The 1,212-nt window shown below is 46.0% G+C and overlaps 1 protein-coding gene across 1 annotated transcript in view; it reads left to right on the forward strand.

Annotated features, from left to right (window-relative positions):
• Positions 1 to 1,212, forward strand: part of LOC119593062 (probable aldehyde oxidase 2) — a gene marked incomplete at both ends in the record, with an annotated part of 7,381 nt that overhangs the window by 925 nt on the left and 5,244 nt on the right. Inside the window, 2 exon segments of the mRNA XM_037941966.1 lie at positions 76 to 148; positions 950 to 1,173. Of these exon segments, the coding sequence (XP_037797894.1) occupies positions 76 to 148; positions 950 to 1,173 (297 nt within the window).

Here is a 1,212-nt window from a genome sequence, read left to right on the forward strand (position 1 = left end):
GTAAGACCATCCACATACTTTATAAAGCTAACATTTCATGATTTCCCCCACGCCCCTGGTCCGCCCTTGCCGCAGGGCCTGTACGGTGTCCTGAACGGCCTGGGGCGCACAGATAAGGTCCGAATCGTCGTTGGTAACACTGGAGCAGGTACGTTCGGAAGGCTCTGTTGAAATATGATTTTAAGCACATATTTAAATTTAATAAACGTAGAATAGTTATGAATAAGATTGAATGATACCAAATGCAATGTAAGTATATGAATGTTTCGATATGACGTTTAAATCTGTTATCAACTAACCCAACGAGATTCATCTTCCGATTCGATTGTGATTCGCGTCAGGACTTAGAGTGTGACTTGTATCTTCATTGGATGTGCATCATAAACATTAATCAAAAATTGATTTGCTGATTAACTTGAATTATTTTTCCCGTTATTTCACAGGCATGGGCATTTAGAAGGATAAAACTGCTAAATTGATTCTTAGTGTAAATGCAGAAATAAAAGGATTTTCTTGTTACCATTTAGCGAAGGTTATTCTGTCCAAATGGATGGCACTGGAAATCTATGTTTAGAAACTGCAATAAGCGGTGAAAAGAGAGGATATTACATTAGCATCAGATACTGTGTAATTACCTTTAAAGCAAGGATATGCATTTATATTGCAAGAATCATAATATCACATTATAATAATTTCGCAGTCCGTTTTATTCGTATATTTTATTGGACGCATGGTGTATACATACGGAAGGAATTATCCCTTTATGAGAGTCAGAATGTACATACACGTATAAGTTGTGTGTGTATGCTGTATTCTGTTCATTCAAGACCAAGCCCACTGCATCGATCGACCAGACCAGTAACGATTGCAGCGTCATACTCGCCTGCGCCTTGACTGCCCGCCTCCCCCCTCCTGCGTGCTGCACCTTTCACCCCCTTAATTCCCGCAGGCGTCTTCAAGAACGACGGGCCCTATGCGGCCTACGTCAGCACGTCCGGCATCAGGGAGCTGTACAGCACGCGGGTGGGCTCGCCGCTCGAGATGGGCGCCAACGTGTCCCTGACGCGCGCCATCGAGATCTTCGAGCACATGGCGGCCAGCGACCCCGACTTCCGCCACCTCAGGGCCCTCGCCGACCACTGGAAGGTCGTCGCCAACGTCGCCGTCAGGAACGTAAGGCGACTTGGGCGGCTCTGCTTGGCGCCGTCACGG

This window comes from Penaeus monodon, chromosome 31, assembly GCF_015228065.2.
Source record: "Penaeus monodon isolate SGIC_2016 chromosome 31, NSTDA_Pmon_1, whole genome shotgun sequence".
In the NCBI taxonomy this organism is placed as follows: Eukaryota; Metazoa; Arthropoda; class Malacostraca; order Decapoda; family Penaeidae; genus Penaeus; species Penaeus monodon.